Below are 22,545 nucleotides of genomic sequence, written 5' to 3' on the forward strand. Positions count from 1 at the left end.
GTGGCCCATGGGGATTGGGGGGGGGGGACAGGGATTCCTCTCGGGATCAGCTTGAATGTTCTCCAGCTCAGATGGAAACCTGAGCCAGAGAAGAACCATGTGTACTGCTCACTTCGTATTTGAGCTGAGCCTTTTGGGTCCAGGCATTGGATAAGATGAGGGGTGGGCATCAACTACAGCTCCTGAGACCAGCCTGCTGTGGAGAAGCGGAAGCAAGGTACTGCCTTTCTGCCCACCCCCTGCCCTGCTGCTTCCTGGAGCCAGACTAGATCTCTCTATTGGCCTCGGGGTCACTAATGCATCCTTCCTGAGGCTATTAATACTTTGCTGCTCTGCTGACCTTGCATGTCCATCCCACAGCTGAGGGGCCAGATCTCGCCTGAGCCACTGCTAATGAGATCAAGAACAAGTGAATGACCTGCCTGGACACGAGCCAAAGCAATGCTGAAATCACTTTGCTCCAAATGAAATTCTCAGGTTGAGAATTTTGATGCAAAGATATCCACTGGATGTTCTCTGAACAGTGTTAGCAATTGTTCACAATACCCTTATTCTTCCCTCCATAGCAATTCACACATGTTCCTGGAACATCTCCCATCTGCTCAGCTGACGGGGTCAACAACTGCTAAGGTCTCTTGCATTGCGTTGCCAAACTTTGGCTGAGTATTTCATCTCTCTGTTCAATACATCTTACCTGATGGTATATTAGGGGTGGTATTTGTTATTTGATATAGCTGAAATGCAATTAGGGCTGCATACGCTCTTCTCTCCCTGAAAGGAGGGAGAATACCATAAGTGGCATTCAGTTGTTAAAAGCATGAGCTGTAAATCTGGGTAGGAGTTCAAATCTCCTCTTGGTCATAATCTTGTGTGTCCGTGTCCAGTTCTTACTTTGCAGCCTCCGTACCCACAATATAGGGATAACACATTTCCCCCCCCCCCAATAATTTTGCCATTTTAAAAAAACATGAAAATCAGCCTCGGAGGCAGCAAAAGCAAGTTGAAAAGTAAAAAAGAAGCCTCAAAGGCTGCAACTGAGAACAGCAGGATGGGGTTTGCTTAACCCTTTTCCAGCTGGTTTTCTGGTCAATCCCTGCCCACCTACTCCACCTGATTTTCCACCAACAAGAGAAAAAACAGAGGTTTCCCTTCACTCTTAAGAACTATTTTAAGAGCACCATATTTTTTTGGGGGGGGGGTATTTTGAGGTTGGAAAATAATTCCTGGAGAAAGAACGTAGCATCTCCCCCACCCTGCCAGTCTTCCACTCAGCCAAGCAGCCCTGCTGAAACTGCTTGTACAGTGGTACCTTGGTTCTCAAACGCCTTAGTACTCAAACAACTTGGAACCCCAACACTGCAAACCCGGAAGTAAGTGTTCCAGTTTGTGAACTTTTTTTCAGAAGCCGAACGTGCTCCATTTTGAGTTACGCTTCTGCTTTGAGTGTTACACTGAGGTCTGTCTGATTTTGCTATTTATTTTGCGTTTTTGTTTTTGCGGCTTTTTCGTTTTGTTATTGTGACTGCGTGGAACCCAGTTCAGCTACTGATTGATCGATTGATTGTGTGACTGCAGTACATTGTTTATTGCTTTCATTTCATGGATCAATGGCCTCGTTAGATAATAAAATTCATGTTAAATTGCTGTTTTAGGGGTTGTTTTTAAAAACAATCCATTTTGCATTGCTTCCTATGGGAAAGCGCGCCTTGGTTTTGGTACACTTTGGTTTTGGAACGGACTTCCAAAGCAGATTAAGTTTGAGAACCAAAGTACCACTGCATTTAAAAGAAATGTGGAGGAAAGCGAATGTCTAGTTTGATCATGAGCTAATACAGTATCTCCAAAACATGCTGGGGGCTTGGACAAGTGCTATCTAGATGCAATGTGTGTTATGAAAGAAACATTTGGAGTCTTAAAAGAAAAGACCAAAAAGCATGTGGGAAAGGGTTGCAGTTTCTTTGGCAGGTTTATTGCATCCAGTTTGAAGTATGAAAATTCAAGACAATTAACATCATACCCCCATGTAGCTACACCCATTCCACAAATGAACGCTATCAAAGCCCAGGAAAAAAACAGTATTTACAAAGAGAGAGAGAGTGATAGAAAAACCTATGCTAAGAAGTTTATATATATGTACACACATACACAAGAGAAGACATTTGGTGTTTATTTGGAGCAAACATTAAAACTCTGGTCTGCATCCTTCACTGATTCCAACAAACCTAGGATTTCTGGCTTCTAGGCCCCTCCCTTGAAAGCCAAAACAGATGTGATGTGAGAGATCTCTGATCTGCTATTAGATCTGCAATGGATAAAAGAAAGGGACTTGTATCACACCTGCCTTTTTCCCAGTATAGATCTTACAGCAGGCTTAACATGGCATGGGGAAGCATTCGAGAGTGTTGCTACTGCCCTGATAACCATATCACCTCGGCCCTGCTCAATAGCTGCTAGCTGCTTCAAAATGATTTAATTCCAACATCATATCTGTTTCAGCCCTTTCTCCCATGCAGTCCCAACCAGGTGTGGGGAATCTTTGCCACTCCTGATTCTACTGAACTACAACTCCCATCAGCTCCAGGAAGCATGGTCAATGGCCAGGGGTGATGGGAGTTGTAGTTCACCAATATTGGGGTGAGTTTGGACATCCTTGCTTCTAGGCACACCTGCTCTCTTGCACTGGACCTCACTTTTATACTCTTATCCACAACGTATTCCTCTTTCTATTTATAAGGGAGGGGTCCAATATATTGCCCTACATTTACTAAAATGACAATCGATACAGATCCGTACAACCATTTTGCCATTGTTTTTCTCCAGCGCATACTGTGTTTTTGCAGTTAATCTGTGTCGAACGTGTGTATGAGACTAGTTCGTGGCATTCCCCATGTGACCAAGCACTTATTTTCTACCTGGTCTGTGTTCTTCCATCATCCTGTGTTCTAATGTGCATGTTGTGAATGTCAACTGTAACGAGGGTTGAGAATGTGAAGCACTGAACTGGGGTTTGTATATACGAGCAAATGTAGCAACCAGGCATTCCCTTTGTCGCAGCACATCAAAATCTTGGCTGCCACCAACAACAAAATATGTTTATATGGTGTTGTGCATTATGGATTTATGGTGTTTCCAGAATCTGACCGAATCCCATCAACCTACATATCAGCTTGCTTCTAGACTTTGGCCCAAGGCTTTTGTGTTTCATTCAGCCCATGTCCACATTACAACATTTGGAATAGTTTCCCCCAAACAGTTGATTTTCTTGATATCGATGAACATACCTTGAAATATTTACAAATTAGCCTAAGATACACAAACTAGTGGAACTGGGTTAAAAACCTTTAGAAAAATGGTCAAGTGAATCTACCTAAGGAGAGAAGCATCAGTGTAGAGGCACACGTTTTATACATATTGACAAAGAGAGCAAAATATCCTTACAGATCCTCCCCAAATCTTATAGGAAGGCCTAGATCAGGCATCCCCACACTGCGGCCCTCCAGATGTTTTGGCCTACAACTCCCATGATCCCTAGCTATCAGGATCAGTGGTCAGAGATGATGGGAATTGTAGTCCAAAACATCTGGAGGGCCGAAGTTTGGGGGTGCCTGGCCTAGATCCTGGAAGTTATTCCCAAGGAGCGGAAAGGAGATGTTAAAATCAACAATGGTTCCAGGAGCAGGCTCCACCAAGTTTTGGGATTACTCCTGGAAGGGCTAAGATTGAAACACAGAACTTTAACTCTCCTACTAGGATGTGTAGGGTGTATTTAATTGGTCTGTATGTTCGGGGTGAAGGACAGAGGTCTTCCTGTTTAGAGGAAGCAGATAAGCTGAGGTTTGAGTTCGCAAATGGCTATTTAGTTTAGTAAAAAAACAACAACACAGGATCTTGTCTTCTGAACTGAGGAGGGTTAGAGATCTCCAAGACAAAAGAAAATACCTAACTTTCCCTCCAATTCCTGCCAAGCATATTTCACAAAGGCAACAGAAGAAAGCTACTATTTAAAAACAGATTCAGAGATGGTTGGGAAACTCAGTTTGCCAGAGATTGGATAAGCTGACTACTCTATTTCCAATCACCTTCCCAATGAACCAATGCTGTGCTATTAAGGCCTTACAAAAGACCTATATAAGCAGTCTCCTCTATTTTACCTTTGTGTTCCACCATGAAAATGCAGTTTCCATTTACCTCACATATTAAGGAAGTGCTCCATTCCAAAACGTGACATCAGCATTTTACAGTTGGGACAGAAGTCCCTCACCTCGACAGAACAGACATCAATGCTCCAAATGTTTGCTTACTTTTTAAAGGTAAAATTTTGATCAGGCACCCTTGTTGAAAATCCAGGCATGAGATCCAAAGATCTCCCTGCACAAAACTTGGCTACATACACCCCACCCTCTCCTAGGAGATCCAGGAGTACCCTTGTCCCAAACAGAAAGATCCCCATTATTTTCCAAATCCTACCCTCTTTTTTTATATAAAAAAACCAAACCACTAGGTATCTTTGTCTCTCCAGAAAATCGTGGGGTGCTTGTGCCCAGCCCCACCCTCTAGATTTCACTCTCCTCTCAGAGAACCCAGAAGTCCCTCTTCCTTCGTAGCCTCTCAGTGGCAGGCATTAAATGGCAGCTTGACTACTCCTCCGTGAAGCTCCATGGAGGCTTCGGCCCAGTTGATGAGGTCGCCACCAGCGTAGCTGGTGCAGGTAGCTATCTTGTAGACCTCGCCTGGTGTCAGGATGTGCCCCCACATGTTGAAATCCGAGATTTCCCCAATGAAGGCTTGAGTGGCGTCAAAGCGGCCACCCAGAGTGTCCTGTAGGAAGAGGAGTGGGGGAAGGAGAGTGAACACACAGCAGGGCAAGAGAATCTGTGGCCTTCCATGGGATGCTGGACTCCATAAGAACATAAGAAGTGCCTGCTGAGCCAGGCCAACAGCCCATCCAGTTCTCACACTGGCCAACCAAATGCTTGTGGAAAGCACACAAACAAGACGTGAGTGCAGAAGCAGTGTCCCCTTCAGTGGTTTCCAGCAAATGATATTCAGAAGCATTTACTGCCTCTGAGAGTAGAAGTAGAACATAGCCGTTGGGGATCGTGGCCTTCTCCTCCATGAATTTGACTCTGGCTCTCCTTAGCCCCAGTCAGCATGGCCATCAGTCAAGGATGACAACACACCCTCCAACATCTCGAGACCCCAAACCAGGACGCACGTCTTTCTGCTTGTGCTCCTGCGTGAGTCACATGACCTGCGCGAGATCACATGACCCGTGTGAGATCACACAACCCAGAATAGACACTTTTTTTCTGAGCCACGCTTGCTCAGAACCCAAAAATGCATGTTTTGGGGCACCGCACAATTCAGCAACACTTAAAGGGCTACATGTTGCCCAACCCAGATTTAGAGGAGCCAGAAATGGCTCTCTATAAGTAATAACTGAGGGGTATTTACCTGCTCCTGGCCCAGTATGAAAACACCCCCAGGTTTCACTGGATGCCAGGGAGCCAGGTTCTCTCCGCTCCCTCTCCGGACTCCATCCTGGTAAGACTCCCAAATGCCATCCCGGGTTGACCATGTCACACAGATGTGGTGCCACTTAGCATCATTAATGGCCAGTGGTAATGTGGCAGCCTGCAGAGAAAAAGGTTAAGGTGGGGTGAGCAAACATGCTGAATGATATCTGAATATCATGATCTGAATGACACCAGCTATGTTGAACCTGCACAGCCTTGGACCGAGAAGGAGCAGGTTATAGCTGATATCCAGTCAGCTATGAAGCCTTGGGAATATCTCTCTGTGCCTCACCTCCAATGTTTTTGGGAGGGAGATCAATACACTGGGAGAGGATAGGCAGGATGGAGCACAATATATATTGCCGATCCAGCTTCAACGGAATCCTGAGGCATGCCTCAATATCCCTTCTGAGGTCTTTGCTGAAGGCTGTGGCCAAAGGACAAGCTGAAGTTCAATACACGTAAAGGGCAAAGGTTGTCAAAAAGAAACCAAGTCCAAATGGGGTAATACTCTTAATAGGGACAACCAAAAAGTCACAGCAATGTGGCAACTTCTGAGTTCTCCAGAACACTTCAACAGGCAATGTAAGATGGTAGGGTGAAGATTTTTATTTTTGAGTACAAAAACTAAGCTAGCTGTGTAGCTTGCAATCTGCAACTTGAAAATGGCAACCTCGTGGCTACAACATCTAGTTGTGTACTTTTTGTTTCGAACTTTTCCTTGTCTGTCTCTTTGTGTGATATCCCATCCGATGAAGAGCTATGGAGAAACTCAAAACATTGCCACATGTCTGGGACTTTTTGGCTGGTACCAATAAAGACACGATGCAGCTGTGGACTTTAGAGTTGTAGCTATACTGGAATTGTGAATGAATGGGTGTTTGTTGATCAAGGTTTGTTCAATTGACACAATTTATTCCAAAACCAGAATTGGGTATGGGAGGATGTTGCTCACAGAATATTCCAATGCAAAAGTCAAGGTATCTATAGCTACATCTCTCTCGTTTACAGCAAACCTTTGGTCAAGATTTCTTAATCCCCTGCCTGTGTCCCCTCTTGACTACCTTGTGAACAATTCATTTTGTGCTATATATCCCAGAACCCCGGTCCAGAGGGCTTGAAATGGCAAACAAGGCAGACTTCTGTCTCTTGAATTTATTGTTGGGCCATCTTCAGATTTGGTAGGACATCACTGAATTGTTCCAGCCCAAGTGATCATAAAAAACCTGTTTTTGTTTTTTATTTATTGTAACCCAAAAGGTAGCCAAGACAGAGAAAAGCATGAACATGGTGGTCATTCTTCAAACATATTTGATTATTTGATTTCTAGACCGCTTCATATATTTATAAAATATCTCTAAGTGGTGTACAGAAAACTGAAGCAACAAAAGGCAGCTTAAACAAAATACTACAAAAATACACCGTTACCTATACAAATGTTACATTAGTACAAAGCTACTAATATATGTAAATCAATATCAGTTCATTTTCCTTCTGACACACCCTCCCCTCTCTGCCTCCAGGTTGTCAGCCTGGGTCCAAACTCTTAGCTCACCCACAAGAGTCTCACAGTGAGTCTCACAACATATGTGACCACTGCCACCCAGCTCAAGAAGCTACCAGATTGGCCTTGCTCCCATACCTTGTCATTGATCAGCAGTTCCATGGGGTTATTTCCCCACTCGATGAGCACCACTTCGTTGGCCTGGCCTGGCACAGAGTATGAGAAAGGGGTGCCCATTCCCGGTGCTGAACTGGATTTGAGCCAGAGGCAGATGGAGAAGGCAAAGATCTCGTGATGGAGCGTACGCTTCACCTTGACGTACATGTAGTTAGTGCGGAGGGGGAAGCCCACCCGGAAGTCCTCAGAATGCTTCTCCACCTTGTTTCCTGGAGGACAGAGGGGATCAGAGATGTGGGACTGAGCTGCCAACACAGAGAAATGGAGGGGAATTGGGTTTGTCCATCCATCTGCTGCTAACTGCCCTGTTTATCTACCAAGCATCCGCCCCGCCCCGCCCCAAATGCTGCCCTCTTTTTATCCATTTTCGTCTTCCCCCCACCAACTGTAACTAAGCCTGATCACCAGTCGTTGAAATATCATGCACAATTTCCTATTTGACTCCTCCCTCCACTTTCTCTGTGGACTTCCTTGTACTGGGTTTTTACACTGTACACTCCTAGGGGCAGGTACCTCTTCTTTGTAAAGCCTCATGCACACTGATGGCGCAACTGAAATAATATTAATGGACAACAGCAGCATTCATCCATCACACTCTGCTGTCTGCCTGCTTAGTTGTCCATCTCCATTCATCATGGTCTATCCAGTCATATCTGTTCACACGGCTGCTAAAGTTTCCTTCCTCCTATACAGCTGATAGTCAACAAGTGGAATCTGAGAGTCCTTAAAATGGGCATACGCACCAAACATTTGAAGCACGCCCACCCTCTCCCGAGAAGCTGTCATTTCTTAAAAGTGCTGAGAATTGTAGCTCTGCGAGGCTAAAACTACAGATCCCAGGATTCTTTGCGGGGATGTGCCTTAAATGTACAGTACAGTATGCTATGGGCACAGCCTTATACTTTAAGGTTCAAAGGACAAGCCTCCAGCATATATTAAGGTTCTTATAGACTCCATAAGAACATAAGAAGTGCCTGCTGAGCCAGGCCAACAGCCCATCCAGTCCAGCTTCCCGTTCTCACACTGGCCAACCAAATGCTTGTGGGAAGCACACAAACTATAAGGTTCAAAGGACAAGCCTCCAGACAGTAAGATCTGTCATTTCTATGTTTGAAAGAATGGCTTATAATTGTCAGTCTCGTTTTAGGTATCTATCTGTAACATATGGACTACTTATATTCATCCACACATTTAATTTAGGATTGATGGAATATATTATTGACAATGTCAGCTGGCATTTTTTTTTAAATGTTGTTTTTGTTGTATTTGCAAATTATTATGTTTTGTGTTTTTTGTGTTATTTTAAAAAAAATATTTAAGGTTTCCTTCTATCCCACAACCAATAAACCAGCCAATGAGCCACACATGACTGCTTTTATCTACTAAGCCATGTTTTCAATGTTCTGTCACTGAGCCACCCATCCCCACATCTTTCATTCTGCCTTCCTGTGGATCTATCGATCTACAAATCCATTGTGTTGTCAGTCCTTCCACACATCCTTCCGCCCATCTCTTTTCTGACTGGATCATGATTCATCCCACTAAATAATGACACCCGCCTATTCCACTGTCCACATGCTGACAAATTTATTTGCCTAAGAAATTAATTTTAGAGCAGGAACCTTTGGCCCTCCAGATGTCGCTGAACAACACCTCCCATCACCCCTAGCAAACATGGTGGGGAGTTGAAGTTCAGCAACAGCTGGAAGGCCAAAGGTTGCCCGCTCACACAAACTTGATTCATAGCCAGCATGGCTCTGCAGCAGGGTTTGCCAGCGCAGTGGTGACCTCCACGTGTTTTTAGATTCCAATTCCCAGTCAGCATGGACAGTGGACAGGGGGAATGATGGGAGTTGTGCTCCAACAACATTTGGAGGGCACCATATTGACTACCCTTTCTCTGGAGCAACAGAAAACGAATTTATTCTATGACAACCCTTCAGAGATGACTTCCTTCCTTCCTCCCTCCCTCCCTCCCTCCCTCCCTTCATCTCCACCCCATTGCCTCAAGACCAAACTCCCTCTCCTCACCCTGACCCTGGCAACACCTGGTGTGTGACTGCCACTCACCTTTCTCAACACTGTGCCCATGAGAGATGTGCTTGTGCCTGAGCCCTGCTGCTGTGGGCACACCCGCCGTGTGATGCTCAGAGGTGTTTGATTTCTCGTGGATCTGATGCTCCAAGATGCTTATCTTTTTCTGGAGAGCATCGCGCAGGGACGTGGAGAAGACAGAGCTGTTCCGATTGTGCTGGTGAAGGCAAGACGGGCACACATGTCAACCATTAATTCTATAACTCTGCCACTTCTCTTCTCTCTTGCTGCCTCAAAACCCCAGAACCTCCTACCAGGACACTTCTGCTGCCTCTCTCATCTTTCTTCTCCTGAAAGCTACATTTTTGTGAAACCTGCTTCACAATCTATTAGTTCTCATCCCCTGCTGAACGTATAACCAAACTAAACACCTGTGACTTTCGCCTCCATCTTTTCTTTGTGTTGAATTTTAGATTGCTAAGTGCCACAGAGAAAGAACCTGTGTTGCTTGTTCATTGTTCTTTAAACACACCATACATTTAAGCTTTACATTTTTAAGCACACTTAAATAACATTCTTTCCCCCAAAAATATTCTGGGAACTTTAGTTTGTTTGTTAAGGGTTCTGGGACTTACAGCTCTGTAGGGGGTAAAATACAGTTCCCAGCATTCTTGTGTACATTTGTGCTTTAAATGTATGTTGTGTACACTCTAGTGGCATAATAATAATAATAATAATAATAATAATAATAATAATAATAATACGTCAGGCCTTGTCTAGGACGCAGCCTACATGAAACAAACAGTTTGTGGACTGTACAATCCTGCATGTGTCTACTCAGAAGTAAGCCTTATTGAGTTCAATGGAACTTATTCCCAGGTACGGGTCAACAGATCTCTGGGACTGGCTTCCCGCAGCCAGCCCTGCCAGACCGCAAGTGTGACAACCTGCTTCAGGCAACACCAAGACACCACAAGAAGTGGTGTCTGACTGATTCAGCAAGACTTTCTCAAGTGTTTTCTCTAGCAGGGCCGGGAAGGGGCCATTCGGGTTCTGTTTCTTGAGCCACTACTCATTTCCAGAGTCCCTTCCCTGCCCACAGGCCTGATCTGGGAGACCCACCAACTTTGATACTGTACCCCCCACCTCCAGTTTGGTGTGTTCCTGGATATCTAATTCTTGCTTACGTATTAAGAAGGGGGAAAGCGAGGGGAAAGGGCAGCAGAATTATTTTTAGTCACTGCACTCAGGTTAACACCTCAGATGCTCTAGTAATCTCTATTCCCACCCACAGTGATGGGAGCAGCACTGTCCTGTCCCTCCTTTCAAGGCTTCTTCTGTAAAAGCCATCACGTACGAAGCAGGATCATAAAACCACGTACAAAGGTGCTATTATTTCGAAGGCCCCTCCTCTTTCGAGAGACAAAATGTCTTGGATTTCTTAGCTTCTGGGCACTCCAGCTCCACAGGAAAAACGGAACATTTTAAGAGAAGACACAGGGATCCTGTTTCGCATTCCTCCCTTCACTCCACAAAAAAAAACTGGCCAATAGATGGAAAGGGCCTTCTCAGTGGTGGCCCCTTGATCAATGTTTCTCAACCTTGGGTTACCAGATCAGCTGGGACCACAACTCTCATCATCCCCAGCCAGCTTAGCAAATGGTCAGTTGTAGTCCAAGGACACCTAGAGCCCCCAAGTTGAAGAAAATGGGCTCAGGCCAGTGGTTCTCGAAGTGTGTGGCAGGAAGATTCAAGGACAATCTAAGAAATGTTTAAACATTTCAGTGTAGTATAGTAAAGTATCAATATATACTTTTTTATTTGCAGAACATTTGCATTGTTTTATACTTTCTGGATGCTCCTTGATCATATTAGAAAGTATTTTGTTCTCTATGTTATAAATCAAGCACTGCTAGGAGTTGTTTCTTTTTGTTTTCCAGTGTGTTTCTTATAAATAAATAAAAAAGTGGCAATGAGCATTTTTTTTTCTTTTTCTGAAAGTGTGTCCCAGAGAAAGAAGTTTGAGAACCACTGGCTTAGGCTATGAAATTACCTGCCTCAGGACAGAGATCTCTCTATGCCTGAAGTATCAGCTGAAAACAATGTTGTTCTGACATGCTTTTCAGTAGGAAATTCTTACATGTTTTGTATTAGTTATCAAGCAATTTGGGCTTGGGTTGGGTGTTTTTTTTTTTGGTAGGGTGTCATTATTGTTTTTTTAATCATGGTTTTATGATAGCTGTTTCCCAGATTATGGATCTTGGAAATATGAGTTGTAAATATTTTTATATATATAAATATAAAACAAATAGCAACACAATAGAAGCTGCTTTCATACCTCGGGGACTTTGGCTTCTATCCCGATTTGCAAGTGCAGTTCTGGCTCAGCAGCCTAGGCTCAGGATATCTAAAATACCACTTTCTACCATTTGTAGCTGCCTATCAATTGAATGTAAGACCCAGGTGGTGCTGTGGTTAAACCACTGAGCCTAGGGCTTGCTGATCAGAAGGTCGGCGGTTCGAATCCCTGTGACGGGGTGAGCTCCCGTTGCTTGGTCCCAGCTCCTGCCAATCTAGCAATTCAAAAGCACGTCAAAATGCAAGTAGATAAATAGGAACCGCTACAGCGGGAAGGTAAACGGCGTTTCCATGTGCTGCTCTGGTTTGCCAGAAGCGGCTTTGTCATGCTGGCCACATGACCTGGAAGCTATCCGCCGGCTCCCTCGGCCAATAATGCGAGATGAGCGCGCAACCCCAGAGTCAGTCACGACTGGACCTAATGGTCAGGGGTCCCTTTACCTTTATCAATTGAATGTTCACCTGAGGCCCTCTTCCCAATAGCCCTGCCCTTTGGAGGTTAGGGCCTCCACTGTGGAAAAAACCTCTCCTATAGAATTACCTCCCTAAACAAATGTCCCATCATGTCCTGTTAGCCCTTATGTCTGGTGGGTGTTTTACACTGTTTCAATGGGAGCTACAAGTCACTTTCAGGTTTGTTACCCTGGAAAGTCAGGATAAAGGTGTTTTAAATAATCACAACAACACTAGCAATTAGAGCTGTCATCTAGTTAAAGAAGCCTTAGGCTGTGTACAGGACCCAGGTGGCGCTGTGGTTAAACCACTGAGCCTAGGGCTTGCTGATCAGAAGGTGGGCGGTTCGAATCCCTGTGACGGGGTGAGCTCCCGTTGCTTGGTCCCAGCTCCTGCCAACCTAGCAGTTCGAAAGCACGTCAAAATGCAAGTAGATAAATAGGAACCGCTACAGCGGGAAGGTAAACGGCGTTTCCATGTGCTGCTCTGGTTTGCCAGAAGCGGCTTTGTCATGCTGGCCACATGACCTGGAAGCTATCCGCCGGCTCCCTCGGCCAATAATGCGAGATGAGCGCGCAACCCCAGAGTCAGTCACGACTGGACCTAATGGTCAGGGGTCCCTTTACCTTTATCAATTGAATGTTCACCTGAGGCCCTCTTCCCAATAGCCCTGCCCTTTGGAGGTTAGGGCCTCCACTGTGGAAAAAACCTCTCCTATAGAATTACCTCCCTAAACAAATGTCCCATCATGTCCTGTTAGCCCTTATGTCTGGTGGGTGTTTTACACTGTTTCAATGGGAGCTACAAGTCACTTTCAGGTTTGTTACCCTGGAAAGTCAGGATAAAGGTGTTTTAAATAATCACAACAACACTAGCAATTAGAGCTGTCATCTAGTTAAAGAAGCCTTAGGCTGTGTACAGGACCCAGGTGGCGCTGTGGTTAAACCACTGAGCCTAGGGCTTGCTGATCAGAAGGTGGGCGGTTCGAATCCCTGTGACGGGGTGAGCTCCCGTTGCTTGGTCCCAGCTCCTGCCAACCTAGCAGTTCGAAAGCACGTCAAAATGCAAGTAGATAAATAGGAACCGCTACAGCGGGAAGGTAAACGGCGTTTCCATGTGCTGCTCTGGTTTGCCAGAAGTGGCTTTGTCATGCTGGCCACATGACCTGGAAGCTGTACGCGGCTCCCTCGGCCAATAATGCGAGATGAGCGCGCAACCCCAGAGTCGGTCACGACTGGACCTAATGGTCAGGGGTCCCTTTACCTTTACCTTTACCTTTACCTAGGCTGTGTACACACTATACTTTGAAAGCACATTAGAAGCACATTACTCTCGTCTCCCCCCCCCTCCCAACCAATAATTCTGGGCACTGTAGTTTGCTAAAAGTTGCTGGGAATGAGCAACTCTTTAAGGAATAAACTTCAGTGCCCAGGATTCTTTGGGGGAAATAATGTGCTTGGGATGTGCTTCAGAGGTAATCGTGTGTACCTCATTCCCAGCTCTACCTGCAGAAGCCAAGAATTGAGCACGGGGCCATCTCCATGCAAAGGTGCTCTGCTACTACTGAGCCTCAGGTTGTACAGGGTTGCCAAAGCTGGCAGTGCCCATGAAAAAACGCCCGGAGCGACCTCTCAGGTATTTGCTGCTTTGCTGCCAAACCTGTCAGTCCTGTCCTACTTGAGTTCTGGGAGAAGGTTTCGGACGTATTTTTATTATTTGAAAACAATAAAGAAAAGTTCTAACCAAATAAAAATGTCATCCAGTTTTGAAATGGACTCCTCACAGAAGAAATAATAATAATAATAATAATAATAATAATAATAATAATAATAATAATACTTATCGTGTTCATAATATTTGTAGCACTTGGCCACTTGGTAGTGTCACTTCAAAGTACAGCTGTGTCCTATTTCTATCTAGAGCAAACCACATTGAACTGGAAGTTGAAAAATAAGCAGAATTTAAAGCTGATTAACAGAAAATCATTTTGTAGCTTGCGTGAAACCTGCATAATTTGCCAGGGGGAGGGAGAGAGACTGGAGACGTGTTGCTTTTTTCCCTACTTTAGTTCCCTGCAGAGCAGACAATACGCTCAAGAAGCAGAGCCACCGAACTAAGCTTGCTGCCCACTTCCACTCAGCTCCCAGGGTAAGTAAGCCCAGACACCCAACCCAGTTGACCCTACTGGGCAATTAGGGTGGGGTAGCTACGGTCTTTCCTTCCATGATGGGTTGGACGTTGCAGGCGAGGCATGGTTCCTCAATTGCTGCCAGCCAAATAAACTGCATTCTTTCTCTCTATTGCTGCGTTTGGATTTCATTCCGTTTGCGGGCCCCTTTTCCGATATAACACTGTAACCTAGTGAGCTTTGTGGCTTTGTAAGGACTTCAATCTGTCTCCCTGGTTCTTGTATGACTCTCCCACCTGTACCCTACTGAGTCCAGATAAATAACAGGTAAACTATCTCCACCTTCACCCCCACCCCACCCAGTGTAAGCTGTGTGGCCCTAGAGTAGCCTATTTCAGGGGTGGGAATCCCACAGCCCATAGATATTGTTGGACTCTAATTCCAATCAGCCCGTTAGCATGACCAATGGTCAGGAATCACAGGAACAACATGCTCCAGGAACAACATCTGGAGTGCCATAGGTTCCCCATCCGTAGTCTATATTATCCTGCCATGTCCCAGGGAGAATGTGGGGTGGAATTATTATTATTATTAGAATTTATATACCTCCCTATATCCAGAGGTCTCAGGGCAGTTCACTGTATTGTTATTGTTCTGTGCTTTTACTATTTTTGTACACTGCTTTGTGTAATTTTCTTTCAAGGTAGTCCACAGCAAAAAAAATAATATTTCCCATTAAAATCAATGCAGTGAAATACAACAATATCTGCAAAAGCTTAGTATTGGTCACTATCAAATGCCTGAGCCAGCACATAGATCTTAAATGTCAAAAACTCATCAGATTTAGCACTTTCCATTATTAGTATTCTTTTCAGATTAAACCTCTCTGTCCAGGAAATGAAGGAACCCTGCCATCCAAATTACCCCCATATGATTTTACTTCCTACCTGAAAGGGCCATTGTCTAAAATCAAACCAGTCAATTCCCGCCCCCCGCCCCTTGAAGGCTTAATTAATCCTGTTTCCCACTTAGGCTGCAAACAGACCATACATTTAAAACACACCTGAAGCCAACTACTTCCCCCAAAGAATCCTGGGAACTGTAGTTTTGTTAAGGGCGCTGGGAATTGTAGATTCTGTGATAATTCCCGGGATTCTTTGGGTGGGTGGAGGGAGATGTCCTTTAAATTGTATGGTGTGTATGTGTCCACATATAACCCCAGACAGAATGAGAGCCATATTGTGGGAATCCGGATCGCAGGAGGAAAAAAGGGGCAGGACATGTACAGGAATGGCCTCTGAAGGGTAATTAACAGGTGGTGTGTGAGGGGAAAGCTATGAAGGTGAAGAAAGGGGGCATGGAAAGGTGTGGAGCACAGCATGAGAGGCAGGTCAGGTGGTCAGGTAAGCAAGTGGGGAGGGGGACACGACGAGAATAGGCAGCACATAGTCTTCAATGGAAGTGCCATTCTGTGGTGTCCTCAAGGCCCGTTCTGCCATCTTAAATGACACCTGACCTGTCCCTGAAGAGGAGGATGCTCTCTCAGATCGTATAAACATTATTATTTATGTGCCCCTAAAAATGTTGCAGCACCAAATGACCTCCTGAGTTCCTTTTTGCAGCGGGGGCCTGAGGGTTACACCTGTCAGTCCTTCATTCCACCTCATCTTTTCTCCCATCCTCCTTCATCTCATCTATCCTGCTTTCCTTCCAACCTTCCTATGCAACTAATCCAGGGGTGGCCAACTCCCAAGAGACTGTGATCTACTCAGAGAGTTAAAAACTGGCAGTGATCTACCCCCTTTTTGGGGTTCAGGTCAAAGTTGTTGAGTTTTTTCAGGGAGGAGGTGAAATGTTGAGCTTTTTTTAGGGGAGCCACAGTTGTTCAGCTTCTTTGGGGGGAGCCAGTGATCTACCGGTGATTTACCGCAGACGTCCAGTGATCTACCGGTAGAGCACAATCTACCTGTTGGACATGCCATTCTAATCCATCGATCCACCTCTGCGTTCCACGAATCCATTTGCATGTTTCCTCTCTCCTAGCTTCCTGGCCTATTTGTTATCCCTCGTCCGACAGCCGTTTTGGGAGATCTCACAGCTGCTCCACGTGAGGAAACGCAATTGTAAGGTACGGGACGTGCAACATGGACCGAGGTGAGAAAGAGGCCCAATTTAACATGGCACAGGCTTTACCTTTATCACGTATTATTATTGTTCATCTCAACAACCCTGCGAGGAAGGTAAGGTGAAGGATAGCCTTTGAGAGGAAAGGACGGTCAGAAAGAATTCCTAAGCCCTAGATGAGTGATGCCGCCACCCTGGCAGTAGTTTCGGCATTTGTCAGAAGAAGGAGGGAAGGGGAGGGAAAGGAAACCTTTGATCTTCATTAAAAACTTATGGTGATCCATAAGGGGGGAAAGCACTCCAAAACCATCAGGCAATATGTTGCTTGTGCAATGGGACTCTCTCCCCTCTCCTCCTCCTATACACCCCATAATATTGTTTTAGGGGGATTGAAGGAACCCCCAGAACAGTTCATGGGGGGACGGGGGGGTCATTCTACCTTGCAAGCTGCCATGCTTGTCATAGCGCAACATTGAATTCCACCCAAGGTCTCAATTTTCAAAATGCTGAAAAAAGAAAGTTCCTATTTCCCATGCCTCCTCTCTTCTCTTTTTACAACGTCTGGAAAACTTGAAAGGCCTGTGGTTAAGTCCCCAATAAAGGTTTCACCCAGCTGTCGATTTTGGAGTTTGGTCGACATGTTATTCCTTTCTTGGGAGGTGTGGTAGGCCTCAGGGCGGAGGCTGGTGTGTTATGCACTTTGGGAAATCAAGGTTTGTGTGTTGGGGTGTGGGGGATTAAAGGTTCACGAAGATGGTTTTCCCTCTGAGACCAAAATATGCCTCTAAAAGGACCTGCTCATTTGCAGGTACCGAGATAGCTGAGTGCTATCCTGTATGGATAGACTCAGCTTGTAAAAAGAAATGAATTGACTTCAACTGGAACCAGAAAATGGGGGGGGGGGCAGTTTGGAAGGCGGCTCTCATTGAACCAGGAATCATTGTTTGTGCTGTATCATGTGCAAGCTGTTGGTTCAGTTACACCAACCTCACTTTTGTAAAAGCAAAACAAAATGATTTTCTGTCTCTGGTTACATATAGCCATAGGGAGGGAGGGAAATAGACACACAGACAGACAAGAGTACGTGTGAGTGAGTGGTCATTTGTGATAAGTTCAGGAGGCAAAGGGCAGAGAGACGACTGACACCAAACCATTATGGAGTCCTAACAAAGATTTCACCTACATTTATTCCTGCGGTTAGGGAAAAGGTCATGGGGGAATTCCAAGAAACCGTGTGAACTATCTTCCTTACTGAAGGAGATACCTCGGCAGCTGAGATTGATGCGTATGTTGATGGGAGAGACAAGGCATACAGGGTTTGTGGAAAGGGGGGGGGTGGAAGGGGAAAGTGGGAGGTGGACCTGTGCGCAGGAAAGCAACATGACACCCAAACATTTAGAAAGTGTGTTAGTCAGTATGAAGAAAGGTAAAGGAAACTGTGTATGTTTAGACTAGGGAAAAGAAGATTAAAAGGGGACTCAGCTGCAATCTCTGCCTATTTTTAGAGAGTTTAATGCAAAGGTGGCAGAAGGCAGTCTTTTCTCTCTTGCAACAGGGACTGGGACAGGAACAATGGGTTTACACCATTCTATAGTTTTAGAGCAGCTCCCATCAGCCCCAGCCAGCCCAATGGTCAGGGATAATGGGATCTGCAGTCCAACAACATCTGGAGTGCCAGATGTTGGCTCCCTCAAGGGATAGGAACATGGGGTGTGGGGTGGATCACTTCTTAGCTGAAAGAATGGTGGCCGACTGTGTGTGATAAAGCCAGAAACGCATGGTCTTCACTTGATGACTGTAACAAGAAGTGATGACTGAGATATAAATCCACCTAGAGAATTTTCTTAACTACAAAAATGACTTTCAGCGCAATTTTTTTCAATGGAGTCAATTCAGATATTTTTTTCTGCCAGGCATAAAGGGTAAAGGTGTCTAGAAACTGTGATGAGAACCAAGCTACAGATGATCCAGCTCTAGAGATTTTACAGAGTGGGAAGAATCAGGACCTGATCGATGTGGCTTAAGCAGGAAATATACTGCCTTAAGACAGAGAATATCCTCCTTCATCCACTGCTTTGTGTAGCATCTTGCTTGATGAAGGCCTCTGTTACAGAAGATGGATGAATAGACATGTAGGTAAAACAAAAAATAAAATAAAAAATCCTTCCAGTAGCACCTTAGAGATCAGTCTGCAACGGCACGCTTAAGAAATGAGATCCAAAATATTTCATAGAATCATAGAGTTGGAAGGGACCTTGAGCTTCATCTAATCCAACCCCCTTCTGTGCAAGGTATCAATTAAAGCATCCATGAAAGATGGCCATTCAACCTCTGCTTAAAAACTTCCAAGGAAGGAAAGTCCACCACCTTCCAAGGGAGTCATCACTGTTGAACACCTCTTACTGTCAGAAAGTTCTTTCTTGTAACCTGAAGCCGTTGATTTGAGTCCTACCCTCCAGAGCAGGACAAAACAAACTTTTCACATGTACTACAGGCAAGCTAGGTGTCCCCTGGGAGTACTGACTGACCTTAGTTTGTGGTTTTCCCCATTCAGATATTGTTGGTAGTGATGGGGTAGCTTCATAGGCTGTGTCTTCACTATAGCTTTAAAGCACGTTCAAAGGACATTTTTTTCCTCTCAAAGTATTCTGGGCACTGTTGTTTGATAAGGGTTGCTGGGAATTGTAACTCTGTGAGGGGTAAACTAGAGTGCCCAGGATTCTTTGAGCGAAATAATGTGTTTCAATAAACTGTCAAAATAATAAATTTTGCTTCTCACATGCAATGTCCAAAAAAATCATCCCTATGGCTAAGACAACTTAGCCGTGTGAATCTATTCATGCATTTCACAGATGTGAAGAAGCAGCAGGAAAGCTTGATGCGAGAAAGTGTATCTGGCAGGATGGGAAATGTTTTGGGGGGCATTGGATTTATAGAGGTTTGTGTGTTAAATAAGGTGGGGCTTTGTCTTTTTTAACCAGGGATAAAGAGCATTGCCTGCCGTTGTTTACTGTGGTCACGTTAAAGGAGGGAGGGATGGAAGGCAAACTTGGGTGGTGAATATTTGGGTAGACAAGGAACAGATGGACAAATCTGAGAAGAAAGCATAACTGGGAAAGATACGGGATAGTTTTCTGGAGAAGAGGTGGCTGATGCACAAGACTCTGTACCTGAAGATGCTCCAGTCTCTCCTTGAGGGATTCCAGCATCCTCTCCATCTGGTGCACCCCAGAGGTCTCCTTGGGTGGGTCCTCCATGGTGTTGGCAGCGGAAGCCCCCTTGCGAAAGGCATCGTGGTTGCTGTGCCCCACCTGTAGTTCATGGTGCTCCCGTTGCCCAAAATGGTGGTACTCGTTCTCCCGGGCATGGATTCCTTCATGGGGATCTCGGTGCCCAGCCTCATGGTGTCCCCTAGGACTTTCTTCATGGTGGCCCTGATGCCCATCCTCGCGGTGGCCTTGGTGTGCATTCTCATGATGTCCCCTGTGAGCATCCTCATGGTGGGTCCGATGCCCACCCTCGTGGTGGCCTCTGTGGACTCCCTCGTGATGCCCATGCCCATGGCTGTGGTTTTCTTCATGGTGACCACCATGGTGCTCCCCGACATGCCTCCGGGAATGGGATTCGCAGCGGCTCAGCTTGGCCGTCAACTCCCGCACCGTCTCCCTCTGGTCCAAGATCGTCTCCTTCTGGTGCACCACGGTCTCCCGCAGGTGGAGGATGGTTTCCTTGGCTTCCTCAAGAGTCCCTACCCAGTGCCCATTCCCTCCGCTGTTAGCAGCCCCTGCTCCGTGTCGCTGCTGGCTGGCTGACTGGCAGCCGTTGTCCATATCCAACGGCATAGGGCTGCAGATGAATTTGGGCAAGCCGTATTCAGTGGCCGGCATCAGTGGGGAGAAGATGAGGCAGAGGAACACCCAATGCAAGGCCATCTCCACAGCTGTGATGGCTCTGGCGGATGGGAAAGGGGTGGGGGTAGGGAGAGCAGTCCGGAATGGGTTTTGCAGCCAAGGAAGGAGAATGGAGGTGATCCTAGATAGAAGCCGGTGGTCTAGATATTATGGACGTTGCCGCACAACAGATTTAGATGCAACCTCGACCATCTAGGCCCTCTTTTAGGAGGCCAACGGAAATCCCAAGGGGCCACCTCATAGGCCTCTGTTAGGAAGGCGATCCGAAGGTCGTGGACGTTAATTCCAACCGGATAGTACAATGGAGGGAGTCAAGTTGGGCCCGCCAAGTCACCAAACACGAATCAGGTCTTGCCCTCCCCAGAAATCTGGTAGCGTTGCCTCAGCAGTCAGAGCCTTTTCTCCTTTGCCGGCACCTGCGCTTTACTGCCCAGCGGAACCGAGTTGCCAGCAGGTATCCCAACACTGTAGGCAGGCGGGATTTGTGCTTTTCCTGCCTCTCCTTCCTTTTCAATTTGCCAAATCCGTTGGTGATGCGGAGAGAAGCATCGTCTCCCCTGGCGACCGAGAAATTAATGGGCTTAAGGTGTCACAGCAGAGCTTTTTCCTTCACCCTTGCCCATCCTCCTCCCACCCCTGTTGCTAAGGCCCCTGCCTGGAAGCCTTTGTAGAGCCCCTCCTCACGCCACTGCCCTCCTCCTCCTCCTCCTCCTCCTCTACCTTCCCACCCCCAGCAGATAAGAGACTTGCAAAGCTAAAACTCCACTCAGAAGAATTAAGTTACCCGTGAGAGGCACAGAAGCGAAGTCTGAGCTTTGAACTAATTCACTGGTATCTCATCTAATGAAAAGTACTTACGCGGGGCCCATTATTCGCAGGTAGAATAAGAGGACATAGGGGGAGCCAGGGTGTCAAGCAGGCCATGGGTGCGGGTGTGGATAGCAAGACGGTGGGAATATCTGTGAAAGATATATCAGTACATCCTACCTTTCCACACAAGGGCCTAGTGGAGTGATCAAAAACAGAGAGGAAAAGCACAAAACAATTCAGTGCAGTGCATAAATATTAAGACGAAACAACCACATTAAAAACACCAGGGTCAATTATCATTTTAACTGTTTGATCCCAATTCCCTAAGCACTGGAAATTTCAGAACAGCCTCAATATGTTCCCCACCCCTCCAAGAAACGAAAATACTTCTACTGCACTTAGGGGGAAAATATTAGAGATATATTCCAAGAGCACAAACAGTATTTTTCCCCTGTATTCGAACTCATGGCTTATAATCATCAATTTCATTTAGATATCTCTTTGGATATTTGGACTGCCTATATTTAATTTATATGTTTGAATTATGGAATCGTCTTATTGTTGATGTCAGCTAGCAATGGTGTTATTAGTAGCAGTGGTAGTGGTGGTATCTTCTTTTTTCTGTTAGATTTGCTTTTTTTAAAAAAAGTAAAAATCAGATTGAGAAGCTTCAGTCATAGCCCAAGGGCAGAGGTAGTGGAGGCCCAGAGCTCAGATAGGGATGGAAACATCTGTCCATTTGGGATTTCTCAGTTTCTCATTTTTTACAATCTTAAATTGAGTTATTCTGCAGCAGTTTGCGGGGGTGGGGATTAAATCCTCATGAAAATTTGTGCAACTTTCTCCTAAACACATTTCCCCCTCCCCATCAATTTTGAGGATGACTGTGTTTCGATTCTCATGTTGTTTTTGAAAAAATGCACCTATGATAGATTTGGCTCTGAATGCAATCTGAATAGCATGTCCTCCATCCCTAGCCTCAGAGCACAACAGGTTGGTTCTTACAAGTCTTGATTTCACATATCTGACATGGGAAACTGAACTTGCCAGAACACTTTTACACGATTGGGTTTTCCCCTTAGACAGCCCCCAAATCTAATAGCATTTATAACTGGGAATGTTGGATCCACTGTAGCAGGCATTTTACATTTTAGCACATTGGGTTGTGCTAACAAGGCTAAGATTGTTGCACTCAGTTCACACTGAAATCAATAGGATTTACTTTTCCCATTGATTTCAATGGTGTTAAGTGGAATTAATTTACGTGTCTGCAATGAATTCAGCCCAGTTACTCTTTTGGGATCAAAGTCATTGTACTAACCATCTATAATTGCATACAGACAAGCAGCAGGTGTCAAGAAGAACTATTTCTACCAGCAACCCATAAAAGTGTATGGTTCAGGATACAGAAAACATCTCAAACAAACCTGAGAGAGTTATATAATTTTGCCGTTAGAATTTTGAGCCTTTTAGACAACAATCCTAATAACCACAGTTATTGATATTAACAATGTTTCTAAAGCTCTTCAA

At 45.4% G+C, this 22,545-nt stretch overlaps 1 protein-coding gene across 1 annotated transcript; it reads right to left on the bottom strand.

Moving 5' to 3' along the window:
* Window positions 1-1,952: 1,952 nt before the first annotated feature.
* Window positions 1,953-20,805, bottom strand: LOC118095234 (neuronal pentraxin-1-like). The gene is made up of 5 exons (XM_060282224.2): window positions 19,465-20,805; window positions 9,268-9,448; window positions 7,159-7,442; window positions 5,455-5,634; window positions 1,953-4,818 (listed from the first exon to the last, which is right to left on the bottom strand). Exons 1-5 carry the CDS (start codon window positions 20,224-20,226, stop codon window positions 4,609-4,611), a joined length of 1,617 nt encoding a protein of 538 aa, XP_060138207.2. The 5' UTR covers window positions 20,227-20,805; the 3' UTR covers window positions 1,953-4,608.
* Between the last annotated feature and the right edge of the window lie 1,740 nt (window positions 20,806-22,545).

Source organism: Zootoca vivipara, chromosome 12, assembly GCF_965207765.1.
Source record: "Zootoca vivipara chromosome 12, rZooViv2.hap1.1, whole genome shotgun sequence".
Classification (NCBI taxonomy): Eukaryota; Metazoa; Chordata; class Lepidosauria; order Squamata; family Lacertidae; genus Zootoca; species Zootoca vivipara.

Coding starts and splice junctions, on each gene's coding strand:
- LOC118095234 (XM_060282224.2), bottom strand. CDS start 20,226: ATGGCCTTGCATTGGGTGTTCCTCTGCCTCATCTTCTCCCCACTGATG. Junction 7,443..9,267: donor TGGGCACAGTGTTGAGAAAG/GTGAGTGGCAGT, acceptor CTGTGTTGGCAG/CTCAGTCCCACATCTCTGAT. Junction 4,819..5,454: donor TCATACTGGGCCAGGAGCAG/GTAAATACCCCT, acceptor CTCTTCCTACAG/GACACTCTGGGTGGCCGCTT.